General features: G+C 49.3%; 1 protein-coding gene across 14 annotated transcripts in view; it reads left to right on the top strand.

Annotated features, from left to right (window-relative positions):
- Positions 1-22,199, top strand: part of MYO18A (myosin XVIIIA) — a 141,826-nt gene that overhangs the window by 41,605 nt on the left and 78,022 nt on the right. For 7 of the 14 annotated variants that reach the window (XM_082201635.1, XM_082201634.1, XM_082201638.1 and 4 more), the window contains exons 3-10: positions 11,139-11,261; positions 14,125-14,212; positions 15,369-15,478; positions 15,582-15,758; positions 17,747-17,957; positions 19,977-20,119; positions 20,843-20,943; positions 21,958-22,021. In XM_082201635.1, the coding sequence (XP_082057761.1) occupies positions 11,139-11,261; positions 14,125-14,212; positions 15,369-15,478; positions 15,582-15,758; positions 17,747-17,957; positions 19,977-20,119; positions 20,843-20,943; positions 21,958-22,021 (1,017 nt within the window). Of the gene's footprint in view, positions 1-8; positions 80-1,914; positions 1,971-7,248; positions 7,981-9,066; positions 9,154-11,138; positions 11,262-11,426; positions 11,576-14,124; positions 14,213-15,368; positions 15,479-15,581; positions 15,759-17,746; positions 17,958-19,976; positions 20,120-20,842; positions 20,944-21,957; positions 22,022-22,199 lie in introns of those variants that run through there. The other 7 variants (XM_082201632.1, XM_082201643.1, XM_082201642.1 and 4 more) reach the window with 5 other exon arrangements.

Genomic DNA, 22,199 nt, shown 5'->3' with positions numbered 1-22,199 from the left:
TCTCCCAGTCAGGGGTTTAGGTTCTCCAGCGTGGCAGCCATGGCCTTTTCATCACGATTTGCATTCTGGGAGCAGAAGGGAAGTCTCTTTGCTATTGTGGTTCTTGGCCTTCCCTGCCTCCTCTCTCTCCCTCCCCACCCCCTTGCTCTCCTAAAACGGGGCACTTTGCACATGAGTCGCGGCAGCACATTGAAAAGGGGACCAGGTTGTGCTTGTTCCTGGCATAGGAGGGAGTTGGCTTCGGAGCAGTAGAGGTCATGTTAGAAATGTGGCAGGAATGCCAGTGGTCAGTCCTAGGCCCCCTCTTGGCTTGTGTGAAGAGCAGACGTCCCTGGGGAGAATCTGTTCTCCTCCTTGCCATTTCTCAGAGACTCCAAATGGACTGAACAAACTGGCAGCCACTCCCTCCAAGCCCTTTGCATAGCAACTGTGTGGAATAATCTGCCTGTGAAATAACTTGTGTGCTACTAACTCCACTGTATATTGGAGCCTTTGCCAACCCGGTGCCCTTGAGATGTTTTGGACTACATTGTGCTGGCTGGGGCTGATGGGAGTTGTAGTCCAAAACACCTGGAAGATGCCAGTTGGTAGAGGCTGATATATTGAAAGTACTGTGTGATCATGAGTGCTGTTACTGTAAACCTGGGTTTGACCTCAGTGTGGAGCTCTTAATATGATAGTTTGTGCCATCTGTTGACTCATATCTCCACACCTAATTTATAGCTCTATTTCTGAGCATTTTAAGCTTTCCAAGTGCTTGAGTCTCACAAGGAGTGAGGAGCCCCCAAGAAGACCAGGTTTGCGGTAACAATGTGTGTCCCCCCTCCTTCCTTCCTGCCCCATCCTCCCCTTGCACCGATGCATGGCTTGTGTGGGTTGAGAGCCAATGGAACCAGCACCTCCCTGCACACAGTGGTGTTAAAATGCACTTTTGACTGACAGGTTACTGTGATGTCTTCACAATCCAGGTTTGGAGTAATACGTCATTGTGTCGTTGTGTTACCAACCTATCTACCTGTTTGGTGGGAGTGTATCACATTGCAGCCTTGCTGCCAGAGTTTCTGTTCCAAGTTTGCTGTTCTGTGTTTGCTGGGCTTCAAGGTTGCTAGATTGGGGAGTAAGGGTGTGGGTGATGAGAAAATAGCAAAAATGTGTAATTCTTGTGATGCCAGGTTTCTCTTGATCATGGTGGTTCCCAGTTGCTGTTGCCTCCTCACTCTTGAGGCACCCCACCCACCATTGCTCTTGCTTTGATCCTAATGGAATATATGTTGTCATCTTCTGTGTCCTGCAGAGATGAACTTTTTACCAACTTGGGCTGAGTGTACACATTCCTGGCTTAAAACATAGCAAGGCTGCTCTTTTTCTCAATTCAGATAAAAGTTGGATGTTTTCGGTTTTTTGAGGGGGCGGAATTTATTTATTGAAATATTTATATACCACTCTTTCATAAGATATATCGAGGTGGTATGCAACCTGCAGACTACAATAAAACTAGTAAAAGTATTCATTAAAATGTAATTGAAAATATTAGTAGATATTTCCTGGTGAAAAAGAGAAAAAGACCCCTGCATCAAAATGTCGTATTTCATAAGAAACCACAGAAGAGATATGAATTGTGGGTAAGGTGATGGGTGTCTGCTGCTTCCCAACCCAGTGGTGGGAGTCTACTGGATGTAGAGTTTATGGGAGTCTGTACACAGCCTTTCTCCAGCATGGGCTTTCTGCCCAGTAGCTGCTTAACACAAGGTCCGCTGGGAGCATCCTGACCCCTTCAGTGCTTGTGAAAAGCTACCATCATACTTGTGATATGGACTGCCCGGAATGTGCTAGTGAAAAAGTGTGTGTGCACGTTTCAACTGTTTGTCCTGGCGTGAATGAAATATTTCCTTATCTGTATTTGACTTCCTCAGGTGAAGGATGAAGACAAACCTTTAGCAGCGAAAAAAAACGAGAGAGAGGATGGGGCTGTAAGTCCGTCTGGGTTTGGGCACTGGAGGGGGTGGTGGTATTTGCTTGGGCTAACTTCTAGGCCAGGACAAGTTTGTGTGTGACGTGGGTCTTGCCCCTCCTTCTTTCTCTTGTGTGCAGTCTCCACGGTGTGTTGTAGGGCCCACCATTTTTTTGTGTGTGGGATCCTAGAGCTATAAGTGTGAGAGGGGGCTGGCAGATTATCTTCATGTTTTGTGTTGGGACTAGGGATGGGGAGGAAGGAATTCGATTCAGTTCTCATTTAAAGGTGAACTTAACTAAATTTGCCTCATCTGAAACATTACCACAAGTGGAAATGCAGCAATCCTTTGAAATTTGCACGTCTCTGAATTTTCCAGTGAAATTCTCCAGCCAAGGCATGTGTATAAAAATGCTTATGAGAGAGCACAGATTACATACAGACAGACATCATTTTATTTGTATGCTGCCTTTCAAATCATGCTGAAGGCAGCTTACAACATGAAAAAATATATAATTACATCATTACAAAAGTAGTCACCAACAATAAATAGAACATCAAAAATACACAATTGAACTGAACAATTTCCATATAATCAAAACACAGATACAAAAATTAATATAGCAGCAACAGCCCCCCCCAAAAGATTAACAACAACAACAACAAAAACACCACTTACCAAATGCATTTTGTTAGGGGCCTTTGCAAAATGTTTGTATTAGGCAAAATTAAATATGAACATGTGTATATTGAGAGATGTTTACACTGAAACGCTAATGAATTTCCACGAAGACTTTTAAAAATAAAAAAGCACCTTGCAAACTGTTACGGAAAAGTGGTGAAATGAATTTAAGATTGTGAGAAAGAGAAACCAAAGCTGACAGATTCCTCCATTCTTAGTTGGGAAGCAAAGTGGGTTGCGCCAACACTGTTGCCATTATTTTCTTTTATTTTCTTCTGTGGGCACAGGGAATTTTTTGGGTGGGGTAGGAAAGAGTTGCAGAGAAAGAGAAACATGCACATGCGTGGTGAAAAACCGTGCCCATGTGGCATGTGGAGGGTAAAAGGTGAGTCCTGGGTCTGATAAGCACTGTGAAGATCAGCAGATTTTCAGTCCTATTTATTTTTATTTCATAAAACTTGTATACTGCTCGATGGTAGGAAAAACCTCAAAGCAGTAGTGCTAGCCATGGGGCAGAACGACACTTCCTCTGAGCCCACGGGATGTAGAAAGCAAGTGACTCGTTCCTGCCTGGCCTTGTTGTTGATGCTGACGAGAGACCCCTAATGGAGCCCGTTTCCAAAGCCACCATCCCTACCTCTCTCTGCCTCCCCTGTGCCCAATCATATACACTTCGGGTGGTGGGACCTGCCAGTTCCCAGAGAACCACTCCCCTGTGTGCGCTTTAAGCTGGGTCTTTGTTAGGCTGATCACTTGGTGCGGCTTGAAAGCTATCACTGTGGGAAGGTGCCCCCTGCACAGCTCTGGCCTAGTTCTAGGATAATGGATGGTGGCAGGGACAAAGAAGGAGGGATCCTTCTGTAGCCATCAGGGCTGGAAACCTACCCCTCTGGGACAGGCTTGTAGATGGTCTCAGGCCCTTCAGGCTCCACTCCCACCCCCAGCTTTTTCCAGTCTTTTTATTCCTTGAGCTGCCCCCCCCCCCCCGCATTCGCCACAGCTCTTCTTTTGGTGGTGGCTGGGTTTCTCCTGATTTGTGTTATTAATTTAACAGCTCCCTCAATGCACATTTTGGTTGGGACTCAGTTTTAAACAACTGTGATTATTTGGTCCCAGAGCATCTCTGCTATTCTGTTTGTAGCTGAGTGCCTCTGCCGAGAGAAACCCCTGTTTAAACACTCTGCTACTGATGAAGTTCATTAGTTTGTGTTTCATTTGCATCCTGCTTTTCCTCCCAAGGAAGCCAGGGTAGTACATGGGTCTCCCCCATTCACACATTTTGGGCTCGCAACAGCCACCCTGTGAGCTTTGTGGCTGAATTAGAGATTTGAACTTAATTTTTCCTGGTCCTAGGATGAGCCCTTTGGTTGCTTGTCAGCCTGCTCTTATCTTATCAGGTATGTGGTGGTGTCTCAGCCCAGGGTACTGGTAGGGGGGAATAGAACAACAGAGTCATAGAATTGTAGAACCGGAAGGGATCCCGAGGGTCATCTAGTCCAACCCCCTGCAATGTAGGAATCACAACTAAAGAATCCCTGACATATGTGCCACCAATATTTGGCCTTGAATAGCTAGGAGAAATGTGAGTGGGTGGGCAGAAGTATCTCAGACCCTCTCTCGTCTAGACCTCCAAAACTTTTGTGAGCCCCCCAGTTCAAACCATTGGAAATGGTTTCAGGAGCTTATCTGTTTTGATCTATATTCAGGGCTCTGAATATATGAAGTTCACAGCTCAGTGGTAGAGCAACTGCCTTGCACATGGAAGGTCCCAAGTTCAATCCCGGGCATCTTCAAGTAGGAGCGCCGGCTGCCTGAAAGTTCTAAATAATAATAATAATTAATACATTTTATTTATGCCCCACCCTCCCCAGCCAAGACAGAGCTCAGGGTGGCTAACACCAAGTATAAAAACAATTGATTAAAATACAACTTAAAAACAAGGTTAAAATACAACATTAAAATGCAGCCTCATTTCAGTAGAAACTCAAATCAAATCAAATCAAAGAGATCTGCTGCCAGTCAGTGTATACAATACTGAGCTAGATGGACCAATCATTTGGCACGGTATAAGGCAGCTTCATACATTCCTAATATGCTCCTGTTCTGCTTGTTAAGAGCATTGGCATTGTTGTTTTATGTTTTAATATATTTAAGGTACAGAACTTAAATTACAGAGTGTTTGGTGTGGGGGAGAGAGCAAACCCTTTTGTGATGGCCCCCTTAGCTGCCATCTATAAAAGGCTAACAGGAAGAAACAGTTTGCCTAAAATTAAGGGAGTGAGGATGGGACTTGTGAACTCAATTAAGTGTCCAATTCCTACCCCCTTCCCTGGTTGATGCTCCAATTTAAGGACGTGGAGCAGAAGCAGAACTAATTACTCAGAACAGCAAAAATGCAGAATTAAATTGCGCATAAATAAAGCAAACCATGCACATTTGCTTAACTTGCACGTTTTGCACAGGTCGTGGCACTTAGCTTTGCAGAATTTGGGTTACCATTGATGTAGAATTTTGCGGAGTCCTGCTCGTAGCCTCTTTACCTCAGGTCTTTCTCTGCCCTGGTCAATAACCTCTTCTCATTTCAGTGTTCAAAAGTGGCACCTTTCTTGCCGAGCCATGGCTCAGAAGGCGAGCTGGAACTTTTTAATGACAGCAGCACCCCTGCTTCCACTCTCCCCAGCAAGCCTTTTGCCGTACCTGGCCTTGGGCCATCCATCCTAGGTCTAGTGCCCAGTGGCCATTAGCTATGCTGCCTGCCGCCTCCTCTTCCTTTAGCTGCTCCTGAAGACAGACCCAGAAGCTTCCCCTTGCTCAGCTGCCCTGCTTTCCTCCTTTGTTCTAAAGCAAGGAGCCAGCTGCTCGGCTTTGCCTACTAGTGTCTTCCCTCTCCCTCTTTCTCTTCATCCTGTACCCTGGCAGCCTTCCCCTTCTGCTGCAGCTTTCCTTTCTCATCTTGGGGCTGCTGAGTGTTGCCTTCGCCCACTCAGCAGAGGCCAGAAGCTCGTCCAAGAACGACAAGACCCGCTCTGTTCCGGAGAGTACAGAATTGATGCAGTGGCTGCTTTTTGGCTTGAAAGAAATCTCTTTAAGGAAGGGCATCTGGAGGGGAACAGCCTTGACTGGCGCCTTCCCTGCTGCTTTTTTTTAAAAATGCCACCCTTTTCCTGACCCACTTCTCTTTTTAGGCTGGGGCCTGAAGGGTAGGGTTTCCCCTCCCCCCCAACCCCCAAGGTGAGTTTATCCTGGGAAGCTGATTCCTTGTACTTTTGTTTCCATCCAGTCTCACTGCAGAGCTTTGGTCTGTGCTGCCGCTACACTGTGGGTTGAGATGAGTCTGCAAAGTCTTGGCTGTGTGGATGGATGCTTTACGAAAAGGACTTGTGGGCAGAGGGTTTTGCAGGGATGTGGGAGGGGGGAATCAGTTATTTTCTCATTCCTGGGAATGCCCTTTGGAAGTAACCTTTCCTCTAGAACAGGGTTTCCCAAACTTGGGTCACCAGCTGTTTTTGGACCACAAGTCCCATCACCCTTAGCTAGCAGCGCCAGTGGCATAGCTGTCAATGTTTTCCCTTTTTTAAGGGAAATTCCCTTATTCCGAATAGGATTCCTCGCAAGAAAAGGGAAAAGTTGACTGCTATCAGTGGTCAGGGATGATGGGGATTGTAGTCCAAAACCAACTGGAGACCAAAGTTTGGGAAACCTTGCTCTAGAACATAGGAAGCTAGTCCAGCAACAACTCGGTGACCCAAGGTAGAAGAAGGTTGATCTACGCTGACTGACCACAGTTCTCCAGGGTTTCAGGCAGGGAACTCTTCTAGATGCTTAGAGATGCCACTGGGGATTGAACCTGGGACCTTACGCATGCAAAGCAGATGCTCCACCACTGAGCTACGGAAGCTCAAGCTTTTATCCTTGGTGGGCCTAACCCTGCTGCCTTCCCCCAAACTTCTGAGGTTGGAGCAAAAAGACTCGGAGAGCTAGCATAGAAAGGGGCTTGACTCTTCCATACGTACTGTCCATGCATTTTTTCCATATAATTTTGTGCATAACTAGTCAGGGTTTTTCTTAATGCACGAATGGCTTGGACATAAGTGGGCCCTCTGTATACCAGAGGTGATGCTAACACAAGCAAAGATGATGAGTTGGGTTGTAGCCACTATGCTGTGTATAAATCCGTTTGCAGCAGACTCCACTTCCGTTCCTTTTGGCGGCATGTTCGTTTCGCTTCCAGAACCCCACCTGTGCCCTCTTCCTCCAGCTCAGCCAGTTGCTTATTTGCAGCTGTTCGTTGTGATTAGCACTCTCTTCTGCCCACTCCACACAAACTTTTCCTGGCCTTTTTGCATGTCAGAAGCCAAACTAACCCTCTGGATGGGCAGGGCTGTCCCTGCTGTTGGGAAGGAACCAGGGATCCCATTGGATTCTCTGCTTGGGAAATCTGAGGATGGCAGCTTCTTCCTTGTTGTGTGAATGCAAACCCTTGAGTGGGGAGGAGGAGTGGAAGGGCTGGACTTGGACTCTCCAGCACAGCGCCTGGCTGGTCGCTGCTGCCTTACCATGGCATTGTTTGGGGGCCTGCTCTCCTCACAACATCTTAATGTATCTGCAACTATAGTTGGATGTCCAGAGTGCAGGAAAGGAGGACCCCCGGAACCCCCGCAGCCCAGAGCCCCCAGAACGCCCTGGGAGGGTGAAGAGCCCAGAGCCCCCTGGGAAGGTGAAGAGCCCAGAGCCCCCTGGGAAGGTGAAGAGCCCAGAGCCGCTGCTCAACGGGGACACCCAGCATTCCCGCCCTCCCGGCCAAGCCATGAATGGCCTGGAGGGCTCCCAAGGAGCGGGCTCATCGACTCAGCCCGAGCCACCTGCTGACGATGCCCAGGGCCTCTCCCGCAAGAGAGTGGTGAGGGTGGTGCGGAAGGTGGTGCGGAAAGTGCTTCCAGGGGAGGATTCTGGGGGCTCCAAGGAGCCGGGACGAGATGTCAAGTCCACGGAGCCAAGCAAGAAGGAGGAGAAGCCTCCTGCAAAGGTCCAGCCCCCACCTGCAAGGGTGCTCTCTCCATCCCCTCGGCCACCCTCTTCCTTGAAGTCTGAGCCCAAGGAGGCAGCCCCCAAGGATGACCTCTCAGTGGGGCTCAAGAGCCTGATGTCGAGAGGCAGGACCAGAGAGCATCGGCCCCGTGCCAAGCTGCCAGAGAAGAAAGAGGAGGAGAAGAAGCCCCCAGAGAAGACAAAGACCCCGCCTCTTGCGGAAGGGAAGGCCACAGACACAAAGGGGAGTCAGGTGCCAAAGGGGCCTCCTGCGGCTCCAGCGAAGCTGGCAATACAGAAAGCCACCACTGCGAATAAGGTACTAGTGCATGAGCACCGCAGCTTGGCGGGCGCACGAGGCCAGCATCTGAGCATGTGCAGAGTGCCTTTGTGTTCTTCACCTGGGCAGGGCGGGCAGTGAACTTTGGCTCCCAGAGTCTGGAGGGGGTCCTCAATGCATGGAGTGTGCTGCTAGTCCTGCCACAGCGAGGCTCTTCTTTCTCTCGGGGAGTGTGTTGTGCTCTCTCTCTTTACCCCACCCTGTGTCGCCCCCACCAGGCAGCTGTTTTGGTGTTTAGGGCAGCTTCTGATTGGTGTGCTTAACAGCCCATGTGCCACTTTGACCATGCCATGAGGCTCCTCGCCTTCATTTCAAGCACACATGAAACCCATTTCTGTCTCTTAGAGTTGCAAAGATGAGCTTGAACATGAGCAGGTGATTCTGGGTGGAAGTTCAAAAACTGGAGGACAGCTGAGCAGGGTTTGTAAGCTGTCTGTGGAGGGTCTTTAATAGTTTCTTCCCCTCAGGGGAAATCTAAGCAGATTATATCAGAGTGTATAAATATCAGTATTCAGGTTGCAAAATTTGGGTTGAAAAGTGGAGCTTTCCAGCATTTTAAAGCTGTAGTGCTTTTTAGATTCATTGAGGAGACAGGAGTGGAGAAGCCATAGCATGGCTGTCTTCTGCATCCACAGTTGAAGGCATTAATATCAATTGCTGGAAGCCATAGGAGGCGAGAGCGCTTGAAACCTGGAATGCCGGTTTCCCACTGTGAGAACAGGATGCTGGAGTAGATGGGCCACCGGCCTGATCCACCATCAACACCCCCTGCTAAATTTAACCCTAGAATAAACATGGGAATTAAATGTGTTCAGTGAAGATGGGCCCAGAGTGACTCCACTCCTTTATTTTTTTGTTTGTTTAACAAAATTTATATACTGCCTGTTTGTAAATAGAACCTCTAAGCAATTTACAAAAATCCCACTTGTTATGCCTGTCTTCAATCTAGCCTGAGCTTCATTGCATCCACGTGACACATAAGGGGTGTGTGTGTGTGTGTGTGTGTGTGTGTGTAAGTATGCATCACTGGGTTCCTTAAATACAGTTATGACCTCTGTCATCTAGACTCCTTCCAAGGAGAAGCCCCAAACAGCAAAGCCAGCAGAGAAGTCTCCGCCTTCACTGAGTCCTGGAGAGGAAACCACCCAGCAGGTGTGTCTTGAGCTGGAGGTGCATGTAGGGCCCCCTTTGCCTGTGTGCATTGCTGTTGCTGTTGTGCCTTTGCTGAAGGCCTGTGTTCTGGGGCAGGGAGAAACCTGGGGTGGTGGTGGTTGTGTAGTGAATATGTGTGTTTATTTATGCAAAGTCTCTGGCGACCAAAGAGGCTCACCACACAGATGTCTGTTACCACATGGGGTCGGGGTGCGCAGAATTCAGGCTTGCGGGATCAACTTCCTTCTTTTACTAGGACTCTGTGATCCACCAACTGGAGCCAGGTGCAAAAGAGCTCCTAGCCTAGCAATTTGTTTTTGAGTACCACCACAACTCAGCTCAGCTCAACTCACAGCGCTTCTGAACAAAAATCATTTCCAGGCTACCCTGATATTATTTTCAGCCCTATCATTTTGGGTGGCATTGGGAAAGTGGGGTGGGAATTATTTCGTTGCTTCTATTGCTAAACCTTTGGGAGTCAGAAATCTTTGCTGAATTACTGCAGATCATTCTGAGATCTTCCCACCTCTGGATGCACAGATGTGTAGGCACCTCCCAGATTTCTCTCTGGGGAAAAGTTTTTTCCTGTTCTGTCTGAAGTGTCCTCCTTAACTTATATTGGGACACACCTACCTTGACTGACGTAGATTTGTATGAAAATGTAGGCCACTGTGTTACTAACATAACAGAGCACATGATTTTGGCATTCAAAGGCTTTCATGTTTGTGTTCAGAGGGTCTTTGTGACCAGAGTGTTGTACCTTTGCCCCATGCAACATGAACCTCACCTGGGTAAACGGTGCCTGATTCTCAGCACTCTAAAGTATGGCCTCTGGGCTGGCAGGAGGAGGTTTGAAGTATAGGGCCAGAACTGGGTATATATTCTCCTAAGCCAGACACTGGATTGGTCAGGTGGCTTATAGAAGCTCTAATGAGCAGCTAAGGTGGCATGGTCCATTTCTGCTTGTACTCTTGCAGTGTTGGCCCACCTGGGGAAAGCCATCTCTTGGCTGCAGCTGCCTCTTAGGGCTGCCAGCTTTTGATTTCAAAAACTCCACTCCCTGGAGAATGAGGGGCAGAACCTGGCTGGCTTTGGGATTGTGGCCACTAGCCCCCAAACCCTAAACTGAACAACTAACTGCCTTCATTACACATTTTTAGGTGCTAGAGAAAAGCATTCTTCTTCTCCCAGGCCTTTGGCTAATTAAATAATCTATGGCCTTTTAAAAAGTTTATGTCTTGGGGGGGGGGAATATTGTTTTGGTTTTTACTACAGTATATGTATTTTGTGTTTTTATATGGTAAACCACCCTGTGATCCTCGAATGAAGGGTGGTATAGAAATGTAATAAATATTTGTAATAACTTTGCCTGCTTGGCTTTAAATGTTGCATTGGCATTACAGACACCAGCATTGGCTATCTAGCCATTGGTCGAGATTTCCCCACCCCCCCCAGTCCAGACCAATATTTATTGATTCACATTGATATCTCACCTTTTTCTCCAAGGAGTTCAAGGTGGCATATGACATTCTTCCCCTCCTCCTTCAATCCCCACAACAACCCTATGAGGTCGGTTAGGCTGAGAGGCAGTGCCTGACCCCCCCCCCCCAAGGTCAACCAGGGAGCTTCACGATCGAGTGGGGGATTTGAACTCTGTTCTCTACCAGGTCCTGGTCCAACACTCTTAACCGGTTGGCAAGACAGCTCCACCTAGAGTGTCATGATGCTTGGGTTCCAGTGGTCCTGCCTTGCTGATCTTCAAGACTGTTGGGTGGGTCTTGGGCAAAGTGAGCTTGGCTGGTCCCTGCCATTGCTGGAGGCCACAGAAGACTTGCTGAGGGTTCTGCTGCCTCTGTCTTTCCTTGTTGCTGCTTGTAGGTGAGACACCCTTCTCCTCTTCGCTGCTGGTCCCTTGACTTTACAGCTTACCTCTCTCTCTCTCTCTGTCTCTCTTTTTCTCTCCTCTCTCTCCTTTCCTGGGTTAGCCGGAGCCTGTGACCACCACGGCTGCACTCCCCCAGGTACTGTACCCCAGCGCGCCGGAGGACCCCCTTCTATCTCCCGTCTGCCTCTGGGTTGATGTGTGTGCTCGCGCCACGTGCTGGAGTGTAAGGCTTTATTCACCTCTTGGCATCCGGCCTGGGCCTCCCCTTTCCATCATGCTAGACGAGAGAGATGACTTGTTTGCACACGGCTGGGCGGGCGTTGGGGAGGGAGGGAGGGAGGGGGCAGCAGCAGCAGGGTGGGGCAGGGGTGGAAGCCTCCATGTCACATGCCAAAGCTATTGCTGGCATCATGGGAAGTGGGGCCGCTTCTCTCGGAAGGGGCAAAAGGCCACCTACTTTCAGCATCCAAAAGTGACACTGTCCGGATCCTTCCCCTTCCCCTGACGGATCAATCCGGGCCCCAGCTTAGAGCCCTGGTGAGTTGCTTTACTGTGGAAATGGGACAGAGAGCTCTGGGTGACACAAGTGAGGGTTGGGGAAATGGGGGGGGGGGAGCCCAGCCGTTTGAGGAGGAAAAAACACCAGGGTTCAGCTATTGGTCTGGCCTGGCCTGAAAGTCAGTGGGTGGGTGGGGAAGACTCATCCTCAACTTGATGATTATTTCTTAGCCCTCAAGAGTCATTAGCAACAACCTTTCTCTACTTTCATGCTGCCCGCTGTTCGTGTTACCCTGCCAGCAGCACATGTAGGCAGCGCTTCTACAGAGTAGCCTTTGGGTCCCTGCCCCAAGGAGCTTACCAAACTACCTTTCAATGGAAAGGGAGGCAAACAAAAGAGAAAAGGCCAGCAGGGAGGAAAATTGCATACAGGTGGACTATTTGGGGGCGCGGGGTGAGGACCAAAGGGGAAGAGCAGAGACCAGGACCATGCAGGTGAGCTGGGAGGCTCAGCGTTCTGCTTTCCAGGTGCCTCTTGGCACTCACAAGCAGAATACGAAGGCAAGAGACACCCTGTGTTGTTTCTTTTCAGGATCTGGCACTGAAGGGTGGGTGGCAGCAGCCTCCAGTGGATTCAAACATGGGGCTTCTGTTTTAACGATAGTGACTAACAAAAGTTGGGGGAAGGCTTGTAGCTCTGTGGCGCAGAGTGCCCACTTTTTGATGCAGAAGCCAGCATCTCCAGGTAGGGCTGAGAGACGCCCTACCTGAAGTGCTGGTGAGAGGCTGCCAGGCAATACTGAGCTAGATAGGCCACTGGGTTGGACTCAGTATAAGGCAGCTTTCTGTGAATGGCCTGTGTCTCGGAATCCACCCTTGGTGTCCCACCTATTATGATGTTACAAAGGTGCACACATTTGGTCGATTGGTGGTGGCACCCTTTCACTTGGGGGCAGCTATCCCTGAGGGTTTGGAAGGTTGGCTCAGGGTGGAGCAAGCTGCGACCTTCATTGCTTCAGGGAACCTGCTCTCTTTATATGCTGCCAAGTAGACTTTTCCTCTCTCCACGCCTTAGTTTCCCTTTTCTCATGGCAGGGCTAATAGCATGGCAGAGAGGGAGACTACAGAGCCAGGTGTTCCCTTTTTGTGGGGGGTGGAGGTAGTATGGTGCTGCTGGTTCCCCCACCCACCCTGATCTTGCCTGGAGGCGGGCATCCAGATTAACCTGGCCCACATTGCTTCCCTTCCTGTCAGCTCCCACAGGCTCAGGCGGACGATGCCCCCGCAGCTGCTTTTGGGCTGGCCTCTGCTGTCTCTCGGCCGCAGGTTTGGCTGCTCCATTCACAACTCTTGTTGCTTGTGGGCGTCTGTGGCGGGAGGGGAAGGGTTGTGCTTGGTGTGGGTGAAGAAAGCTGCCTTGGATTTGTGTGTGGTTCCATGAAGGGGATTTCTTTTTCTGAGTCCGTCCTCCATAGATGGTCTCTGGATCAAGGGAAGCCATTATAGATATAATGATGTACCTTTCCAGGGATTGTGGGTGAGACACATGTTGTCATCCTCATCCTTCTCATGCTCATCCCTATCCCCATTCTTGCAGCAGTCCCATAAAGCCGGTTGAAAGAGCCCACCCAGTGAACTTTCAGGTTTTTTTCTGGGATTTGAACAGGTGACCCTATTCTGCTTTACTACCCCAACAGAATCCATTCTTGGATGGTTTCTCCTGCCCAACCCCACACTTCGAGATGGCCTTCCAGTTGTTGCTTCCCCAACTCTCCTAGCTGCAAGGGCCTGTGACCATAGGCCAGCCTTTCCCCAACCTGGTTCCCTCCTATTGTTGCTGAAGTACAACTCTCTACATCCCTGGCCTTTGGCCAGGCTTGCTGGGGCTGATGGGAGTTGTGCTTCTGCAGCATCTGGAAAGCCAAAGGTTCCCCATGTAAAGGGCCCCTGGTTTACTTCGTCCATTTCAAGCTGGGGTTTTTTGCATGCTCCATTCACCGTTCTCCTCGCCTTGTTCTGTCTGCACCTCTGGAGTTTTGATTGTGTGTGTGTGTCGGTTTGGGGAGGGGGGGCAGTGCCGCATGCCGCATGCTCTTTGCTCTTTTCATGGAGCTGCCTTGCTCGCTTTGGGGAGGGGGGGCTGCACATTTAACCCCTCTGGAGGTTGAACCCAGCCGGCCTGATCAGAGTTGAGCTTTGGCAGTGGTGATGGTGACGGTTCTGGTTGTGACATGTCTGAGGGAGGGGGAGTCTTGTGGGTTCTGTGCATCAGGCAGGAGAGCAGGTGGGCCTGTGCAAAGTGCAAGATAGGAGCAGGAAAGTTCTGTGAGGAAGGCTGTGCACGCACCATACACTTAAAGCACACAGCTTCCCTAAAGGATCCTGGGAGCTGTAGTCCTGTGACAGGTAAACTTCATTTCCCAGGATTCGCTGGGGGAAGATGTGTGCTTTAAATGTACGGTATGTATGCAGCCTAAATGGAGCTGGGCTGAAGTGGGCAGAACTCCCCCCCCCCTGCCCTGTTCTGTCTGAGGGCCTGTGTAGTGACTCCAGTTGTTTCTTGTCCACCCACCTCCCCATTCCCACAGGCCAAGACGGAGGAACAAATTGCAGCCGAGGAGGCCTGGTATGAGACGGATAAAGTGTGGCTGGTCCACAAGGATGGCTTCTCCTTAGGTAAGTGGGGGTCAGTTGTTCAGGTGGGTGGGTTCCTTTTCATGACTTGAGCTCAACCTTCCAGAGAGGCTTCCTGTCCCCAGCTACCCCCAGTTCCCACCAGCAATGTGGGGCTGGGATGAGGTGTTTGTTGAAGGGGCCGTGTGCTGGAGGATAATATAAATAGCACAGAGAGGAACGAAGGGAAATTCTATTTCAAAATAGTAGAACTGTGGGTTGCTGCTCGATGAAAGCAGCAGGTAACTGAAGGGGGATATTTTGATGGTTACTAGCTTGGGAAATTGAGTTTTCATCCCCCTGTCAAAATACTCATGGACATCCAATGAAGCTAAATGTTGGAAAGATTCAGGACAGATTTTTTGAATCTTCACACTGCTCCTGTTGACATACGTCTGTTTCGGGAGACAGTGGAGCAGTTCTCCTTTGGGGGCGAAGTCAAACTGTTGGAATGTTACAGCGCCTACTGTGGCTGTAGAGACCGGTATGGGAGAGGCATGTTTTGTTGCAGCAGGGGCAGATGAAGGCATCCAGTGCTACTGCTGCTGCTGCACCAGGGTGTTTCTTCTCTCTGTGCTCCTCCCAGGGGTCACTCCTCCTCTGGTCACTGCTAGGGATGCAGGAGCTGACTGTCTCCGGGCGCTGTGACTGTCTGCAAGGGATCCCCACACAGTGTTGCCGGCCTTCATGTCATGTTTGCCTTCATGCCAGTGCATAGTTAAACTATAGAGCTTGCTCCCACAGAGGCATTGATGACCACCAACCTGGATGGCTTTAAAGAGGATAGACAAATTCATGGAGGCTCTAGAGGGTTATCAATGGTTACTAGCCACAAGGGCTGCGCTCTGCTTCTAGGGTCGGAAGCAGCAATGCTTCTGAATGCCAGTTTTTGGAAAATGCAGGAAATGAGAGTGCTCTTCTGCTCGGATCCTGCTTGCAGGCTTCCCATGGGTACCTAGTCTGCCACTGTGAGAACAGGATGCTGGACTAGATGGCCATTAGCCTGATCCAGCAGGGCACATCTTTCGTCCTGGAAAGCACTTTGTGTTTGGTTGGGCCACTAGGTGGCAGCATCACATTACCTCTGAGGTTTCCCTCCATGTGTGTTGTGTCTCTTTCATACAACTGACCCTTGTGTCCTGCTTCCCTGCCCACACAGCAAGCCAGCTGAAGACTGATGCTGCCGGCCTTCTGCCCGAGGGGAAAGTCAAGGTGAAACTGGACTATGATGGAGCACAGCTCGAGGTGGATGAAGACGACGTGGAAAAGGTAGGCGTGGTGGCTGCGCCAGCTGCATCTCGCCTGCAGCCAAAGCTGGATTGACTCCTTGTCCTGCCCAGGTTAACGACATTCCCTCTCTCTCTCTGCCCAGGCCAACCCTCCGTCGTGCGACCGCGTGGAGGACCTGGCCAGCCTTGTGTATCTCAATGAGTCTAGCGTCCTGCACACGCTCCGCCAGCGCTATGGCGGGAACCTCATTCACACCTACGCCGGGCCCAACATGGTGGTCATCAACCCTCTCAGCTCTCCATCCATGTACTCTGAGAAGGTGAGTGTTGCGGCCGGGTAGGATGGAGCGGGTTGGCAGAGCGGGCGCTCATTCATTTCTTTGCTTGATCCTCACTTCGTCTGTATGCTGCTTTCCCAAGAGGAAAGAATCCTGCTCAGAGCAGTTTACAACAAAGAAAAGAGGAATGTATCCCAGAATCGACCATTGCAAAAACAATTAACTAATAAATAACAAAACAGCAGCGTGATAGCAAATATAACAACATACAGGGGGGAAACACATTTCAGGACTGTAAATATAACAGGATTTCATTAACCACACAATACTTCCTGGCTGTAGCAGAAATAACAAGGGAGCTTGACAGTTTCACCTTGGTTCTAGAAACACCCTCCCCCTTGGTGGGTTTCTCACAGTCCCTCTCCTGCTGCAACTTGCAAGGCTTCCAGAAGTAGGGGGTGGGGTAGCTGTAAATGCTCCCTCCCATGTTGTTCCTCATTGTTGGGGCTGGCCATAACTTTGGATATTCCCTTTGGGAGAGGAGAGGGGGCAATGGTCTTTGATATCCCCCCAGTGGAGACGATTGAAGGCTCAAAGTGCCCCTGTTAAAGCCACTCTTTGCTCCCCAGGTGGGACTGCAGAGTTCTGTTATTTACTTAGAAAATGCATAAACTGCTTAGGAATGTAGGAAGCTTCCTTATACTGAGTCAGACCATTGGTCCATCTAGCTAATTATAGTCTGTACAGTCATACCTCAGGTTACAGACGCTTCAGGTTGCACGTTTTCGGGTTACGGACGTGCCAAAACCCGGAAGTACCGGACTGGGTTACTTCCGGGTTTCGGCGCTAGCGCATGTGCAGAAGTGCTAAATTGTGCTTTGCACACGTGCAGAAGCGCCAAACCGCGACCCACACATGTGCAGACGCGGCGCTGCGGGTTGCGAACATGCCTCCCGCACGGATCACGTTTGCTGTACTGACTGGCAGGGGCTTTCCAGGGAGGGCATCTTTCCCAGCCCATACTTGAATGTGGGACCTTCTCCATGCAAAGCAGCTTCTCTTCCACTGAGCTACAGCCCTTCGCTTGATTAAAAACTTTTTATAAATAAAAAGTTATCCAAGTGGTGTACGAATAAGATAGGAGAACACAGCTGAAACCTGAAGTGAATTAAAAACATTTAAAATAGTTACCATTGAAACAAATTTGCATAGAACCATCAACAAAGGCAAAATCAACAGAACCTTTAAAACAGATGTGGGTAACTTAATGGCTTTCCAAAGCAAAAGAGTGTTCCTTAGGCACCTAAAACACTGAAATGAGAGTGCCTGTCTGGTGTCAGTAGGCAAGGAGTTCCAAAGTGCAGGGCTGCCCCACAAAATGACTGACTCCTCACAGATGTAGTGAGGAGAATCTTCTCTGCAGTGCGTCACTCATGCTGTTTGTTTGTCCGTCTGTGTGTACTGAAATTTATAGACCACATTTTTATTGGTAGCTCAAAGAATAGAGATTTAAAAATCGACATCTGGTTAGTGTTGATCAATAGACCAGATTGATAACATGGCGTGATAGCAGCACAGCTGGGTAGCATCCCTAAATCCATCATTAATTCTTATTTAGATTTACACCCCCCACTCTTGAAATACATTATCGGGGTGTGTGTGTGTGACGGCGGTGGCTTACAATAAAGCTTTAAAACCACAATTGCCATTAGATATTTTAGGATGTATATCCTTGTTTCATAATCATTTTTGTAAGCAGCTTTGAGTTTGTTTTTTGTTGTTAAAGTGTCTAATAAGAACAGAAGACCCCCTTTTTGAACCGGACATGCTGTTGGGGGCTGAACCTGGGACCTTTTGCTTCCAAATAGATGCTCTACCACTGAGCTACAGCCTCTCTCTCCCCTTCTCTCTGGGGCTCCTGTTTCCCAGTTCCAGAAGCCATGCCTGCTTTAATCCCCCCAGCCTCTCCTCTCCCCCTTGCCCTTTGGCTGCCTCTCCGATGCTGCGCTTAATGCTGCCGCTTCCTCCAGGTGATGCACATGTTCAAGGGCTGCCGCAAGGAGGACACCTCCCCCCACATCTACGCCGTGGCCCAGGCCGCCTACCGGAACATGCTCATGAGCCGCCAGGACCAGTCCATCGTTCTGCTGGGGAGCAGCAGCAGCGGAAAGACCACCAATTGCCAGCACCTGGTCCAGTACTTGGCCACAGTTGCTGGCAGCTCCGGGAAGGTCTTCTCAGGTGGGTGTGTGGCCAGCAGTGGCCTCGGCTCCTTCTAGAGGCCCTTGGGGGTGGGGGCAGCCCTTGGGAAAGCAGGTGAAAATGAGGACATTTCTACTGAAATGATGTTCAAGGGAAGCCATGCCACCAAACAGCGAGGAGCACACCAAGCTCTCGCCCTGTTTCTTTAACAAAATAAATGTCTTTGTTGGAATTTAACAATTATTTTTATTAGCAAAGAAAAGAAAAGAAACCAAGAGTAAACAAATTCAATTTTACAGCAGGTTGAAAGCAGCATATCATGAAGCTTACTGCTCCAAAACATTATGAAAGATGCCAATTTTTCCATAAATCTGTTAGGCTGGTTCCTATGTACTCTTCTGTGGTGTTAACTTAATCATAGATCAAATTTCCTCAGTCCATTCGGATATAGAAGGAGACGTGCTCCCCTCCCTCCATTTAGCTATGACAGTTTTAGAAGCAGTTCTAAGGTTAACAGTATTTTTCAAAGTAACATATTTTAGATAACCAAGTAGAAATGACTAGGATGTACAATGTCCTAACATAACAGAGATATTGGCCTGAACAGATTTCCAGACTTTATATTTGAATCCAATTGATTTTTGTGTGTGTGTGTGTGAAAAGCAAACAAGTGAACAAACAGGATGTGGTACACTAACCAAAGGAAAACATAGCTCCAGCATTCCAACGAAAACGCAAGAGAGTTGGAAGTCATTTTACAGGCTCACAATAAATAGCACATTACAAGCCTCCTGTGCTGTTTTTGTTTGTCTGTTTGTTTCAACATTTGTTTCAAGTCAGTGATGCTTGGGAATTGTATACAGCTACGTAGATTTTTGAGAGGCAGGTGGAAAAATATTGACTCCATTGTTGGGTCACATACATTATGAGAGGGTACCACATCCCATCAAATCCCCCCTTCCTGTTTTTAAGGGGAGGCCCTTCAGGGACGCTGAACTCATTATCCGACCATCGGTCCATCTGACTCAGTATTTTCTGTGCTGACTTACAATAGCTCTTTAGGGATTCAGGCAGAATCCTTCCCTGCCCTACCTGGAGATGCCATTGTTTTATTTTTAGACCGATTTGAGCAATACTGAAGACTACAGCTCCCATCATCCCTAACTACAACTAGAGACCCAAGTTCGAGAAACACTGGACAGGCTTCCCGTTGGGTCAACTGGTTGGCCACTGTGAGAAGAGGGTGCTGTGCTAGATGCAGCTGCCAAGCTCTTCTTATGTTCTTCTTAAGAGGAAAGATATTGCAGATGGAGGAAGAAGGAGGTGGACTTTGCAGATCTCGCAGAGAACCTCAGAAGAGCCTTGCAGCTGGATCAGGCCTAGGGGCCCATCTAGTTGACCATCTTCTTCTCACAGTGGCCTGTATGGGGATCTCTTGCAAAGCTGAACTGAGCTGGTGTAATGGAAGAGGCAAGCGGATCCTGAACCGACATGCCCTGGGCTACCTAAGTCTCTCTCCTATCCCTGTCCCTCCACTCTCAAAATCCTGCTGCAACTGCCCTCCGCTTACTCTTTGTTGGAGAAGTGCTGACCCCTGTTGTTGTTCTCTAGTTTACTGGTTGCTGTGTGCTGCTGTAGTGCCCCTTTTAGCCTGTCTCTTCAACCTCCAGCAGCCAGGATCCTGTCTTTTCTCTCTGACTTGACAGCTCCTCTGAAATCTGACCGTATTCCTTTCCGGATGGGTGGTGCCTGATTGACACTGCCAGCACTTCATTTCACAGGGATGCTAACTATTTGACACTCAAAATGTCCCTTGCTTTGAGTTGAGCAACTTGCATGGCACAGTGCCACACAGTCTGCGGGGTGGCAAATCTGCTAAGGGGTGATGCAGTCAGGTAAGGGGTCCCTCTCGGCCCCTTGAGATGATGACCGGTCTATTGGGGTTGTGGGGGTGGGGTGCACACACATGCTTGCCAGTTCATCTACACGTATGTGAGCGTGCCCCCACGCACAACAATGGTTTGCCCCTGCATGCTTTTCCTTGCTTTGCCTTGGCAGCGGAGAAGTGGCAAGCACTGTACACCATCCTGGAGGCCTTTGGCAACAGCGGCACGAGCCTGAACGCCAATGCCACCCGCTTCTCACAGATAATCTCGCTGGACTTTGACCAGGCTGGGCAGGTGGCCTCTGCCTCTGTGCAGGTGAGAGAGTGTGTCTGTGTGTTGCACACACTTCTAGCAGGTTCTTATTATGTTCTTGCATTCTTGTATCCCTGCAGCAGTAAGCACTGGTAGTTGTCTTATCCTGAGTCAGACATTTTTGGTCCATCTAGCTAAGACTTGTCTACTCGCAGTCGTTCTCCAGGGTTTTAGACAGGGGTCCTTCCCAGCCCTCCCTGGACTGAACTTTCTGGGACTTCCTGCATGCAAAACAAATGCTCTGCCATTGAGCTATCACCCTTCCCTCAAAAATAAAGTGAAATTCCAGCCCTCATGGTGTTGAATTAAAGGCTGGTTTAAATAGGAATGTGGAAAACTTCCTCCTCTGGAGGCAGACCATTGGCACATCTAGCTCATTATTGTCTGCACTGACAGGCAGCTATGATCTAGGGTTTCATGGGGGGATGGTATTTCTCAGCCCTATCTGGAGATGCTATTGGGGATTGAACCTGGGGCCTTCCGCATGCAAAAGAGGTTCTCTGTCACTGAGTTACAGCCCTTTTTGCGCTTGCAAGTAAGAGGGGGCTTGTAGGCCATGCTGTCATGGCTGTGATGGTCCTGAGCCTCACAAAATTAGCCAGAAGTGAGAGTATGACAGAAGGTGGGGTAGGAGCTGGGCTTCTGCAGGAAGTTATTGGGGCCAAAGTGGGAACCCTCTGGCCTTGTACCATGCAGACCTTTTCTCTCTCTGATTGCATCCCTCAGACGATGCTGCTGGAGAAACTCAGGGTTGCCAAGCGCCCCGCGAATGAGGCCACCTTCAACGTGTTCTACTACTTGCTGGCCTGTTCAGACAATGCCCTCCGGTAAGGAGGCTGCTGCAGCTCCCAACTCAAGGGACCAGCGCCTGCCTGGTTGCATGTGTTGCAGTGTCCACCTGGCTTGGGGCTTGGTTGGAAGGAAGCAAGCAAGATAGCCTTTTCAAAGGTGGCTTTGAAGCCTACTTGAAACCTTCAACTGGTCTGAAATGCAGGGCCCAGATTCCTGGCTGGGGTTGCCTTGGGAACTGGAGGCCAGCAATGCTTCTGAATATCAGTTGCTGGATGCCACTGGAGGGGAAAGGGCTCTTGTACTTGAATCTTGCTTGCAGATTTCCCACAGGTATCTGGTTGGTCACTGTAAGAAGAAGATGCTGGACTCGGTGCATCATTGGCCTGATCCAGCAGGCTCCTCTTACGTGTGTCTGGCCTCCTGTGTTTCTTTCCCGCTGTCCAAAATTGTCATGAAAACGTCCTTTGAGGTGAGACAAGTCTCACAGCTCTGCCTTGGGAGGGTTTGTCAGCCTCTTCAGATCTGTTTTGGATAGATTCAAATGCCTCTGTGCCTATAAGTAAGGGAGGTCTCTCCCCACTGATTAACCGCAGCCCAGCCAGCCCTGAAGTCAGGGGGCAGGACAGTGCAGACCAGGGGCCTTGATGTCCTGAGTGGTTTTAGGAATTCTGTCTGCTTCTGGCAAATGGAGCTTTTGTTTTTGCTTTAAAAAAGATTTTTATTTATGTGCAAAAACTACAACATCACATAAGAAAAGAAAAACGAGGACAATTCAAACCCTTTAGGTCTTGGATGTTTTGTGATAAAACATGGGCCTGATAATCTTGTAGTTATTGGCTGGGGTAATAATGTGCAAATCGTTTCAGTTTCTAAGCATCCTGTGGAGGCAGCTGAACATAAATCAAAATCCACAGGGCTCCTGCAAACCAAGGCAACCCTTGTTTTAGTGCAGGGGGTGGGCCGGGGGGAGGGCAAAGTGGGCCTTTCTGAATTGGGATGCTGCCTCCAGCGCTCTCTCTTGACTCTGTCCTCTTCCCCTCCACCCCCAGGACAGAGCTTCATTTCAACCACTTGGCAGAAAACAACGTCTTTGGGATTGTACCCCTGTCAAAGGTAAGGTGGCTCAGTCGTAGAAGGGGTGGAGCTAGAGTCAGACCATCTGGCTCAATATTGTCTACACTGACTGGCAGCAAGGACTCTCAGGCAGGAGTCTCTCGCAGCCCTACCTGGAGGCCATCGGGGATTGAGCTTGGGACCTTCTGCTTGCAAGACAGATGCTCTACCACTGAGC

The sequence above is a fragment of the Podarcis vaucheri genome (assembly GCF_965113315.1).
Source record: "Podarcis vaucheri genome assembly, chromosome: 15".
Classification (NCBI taxonomy): domain Eukaryota; kingdom Metazoa; phylum Chordata; class Lepidosauria; order Squamata; family Lacertidae; genus Podarcis; species Podarcis vaucheri.
Note: the sequence above shows the minus strand (reverse complement) of the source record. Positions and strands in the feature narration are given on the sequence as shown.